This window comes from Sinocyclocheilus grahami, unplaced genomic scaffold, assembly GCF_001515645.1.
Source record: "Sinocyclocheilus grahami isolate Dianchi unplaced genomic scaffold, SAMN03320097.WGS_v1.1 scaffold895.1, whole genome shotgun sequence".
Lineage (NCBI taxonomy): Eukaryota > Metazoa > Chordata > Actinopteri > Cypriniformes > Cyprinidae > Sinocyclocheilus > Sinocyclocheilus grahami.
This window is the reverse complement of record NW_015506074.1, coordinates 299,076-300,406: the sequence shown is the minus strand read 5'-3', so window position 1 is coordinate 300,406 and position 1,331 is coordinate 299,076. Positions and strand designations below refer to the sequence as shown.

Here is a 1,331-nt window from a genome sequence, read left to right as displayed (position 1 = left end):
TTGGCACCGGTATCGTAAAAAACCCAAACGATACCCAACCCTATCCCTGATATTCCATGACTTGGATGAAAAAATATAAAATTCCCTGACTTTCAAATGTCTGGAATAGACCTTTTAAAATTCCATGATATTCCAGAAATTCCATGGCAACCCTGGCTCACCTTCTCTCTGAAGAACCTGCCACTCTCCAGCGAGCCACGAGCTCTGCGAGGCGTACAGGACGGTGTAGTGCGTGACGGACAGGTCCGGCTGATCCGGCTGCTTCCAGGACACCAGCGCCGTGTCGTCCTCGATCAGACTCACTCGCACGGAGCGCGGCGGAGACGACGGGGCTGCCGGGAATAACATCAAGGGCTCAATCTCACAGCAGGTTACGCTCACAGTCTTCCCTCGCGTCACAAACTTACATCAACAAATAAATCTGCCAGTCTGGACTACGGTTATTAGAGTGAAGTAAAACTAAAACCATCAAAAACATATGCTTTCCTTGAAATAAAATAAACTTGAACTGAAATAGTTGCCAAGGCAACATTTCCTAATTCCATTTAGTTTAACTTGATACTTTATACTAAAATAACTAAAACTGTGAATTCATATGATGTTACTTTGAACAAAATAAATGTTAACTGAAATAAAATAAAATATAAAAACTTATTTTATTTCAACTTGTTGCCACCATTTCTTATTTTTCTGCACTAAAATAACATAAAAATCAATAAAAAAGATATAAACACTAATAAAAATGACAAAACACGCAGCAAAATGACTAAAACTTTAAGTCTTTACAATATGTAAACAACTAATTTGGTGGAGAAACAATACTAGTCTGGACCAGGAACATTATAGTTAAAACCATTAAAAAAAGCCTCTACTTTACTTGACATAAAATAAACTGAAATAAAAATTAAATGCTAAAAAACGTTTCATGTAGTTTAACTTGATGTATTAAAATAACTCAAACTGAATAATACAATTATATAAAAAAAAACTAAACTAATAAAAAGGTCAAAAACAAAAAACAGACAGATTAATACTTGAAATAAAAATGTAATCGGAATTTGAATAAAAACTATAATAGTATCTCAGTGGGCCGGTACCTTCCAGTAGAGTCCTCTGATAGACGCTGGCGCTCCAGGGACTGGACATCTGATCCATATGAAGACGCACTGCAAACTCATAACGCGTGTTCGGCCGGAGACCCGTTACTGTTACCGTCTGCTCAGAGCTGAAGAAAGAGAACACAAATATGGGCCCCACTTTATATTAAGTGGCCTTAACTACTCTGCACTTACATCAAAAATGAAGTACAATGTACTTATTGTGTTCATATT

The 1,331-nt window shown here is 37.0% G+C and overlaps 1 protein-coding gene across 1 annotated transcript in view; it reads right to left on the bottom strand.

The window, feature by feature from the left end:
• The window catches only part of prtgb (protogenin homolog b (Gallus gallus)), a 35,022-nt gene that overhangs the window by 7,190 nt on the left and 26,501 nt on the right, over window positions 1–1,331 (bottom strand). The window contains exons 14-15 of the mRNA XM_016248858.1: window positions 1,098–1,225; window positions 162–332 (exon numbers count right to left, since the gene is read on the bottom strand). Coding sequence (XP_016104344.1) covers window positions 162–332; window positions 1,098–1,225 — 299 coding nt within the window. The remainder of the gene's footprint in view (window positions 1–161; window positions 333–1,097; window positions 1,226–1,331) is intronic.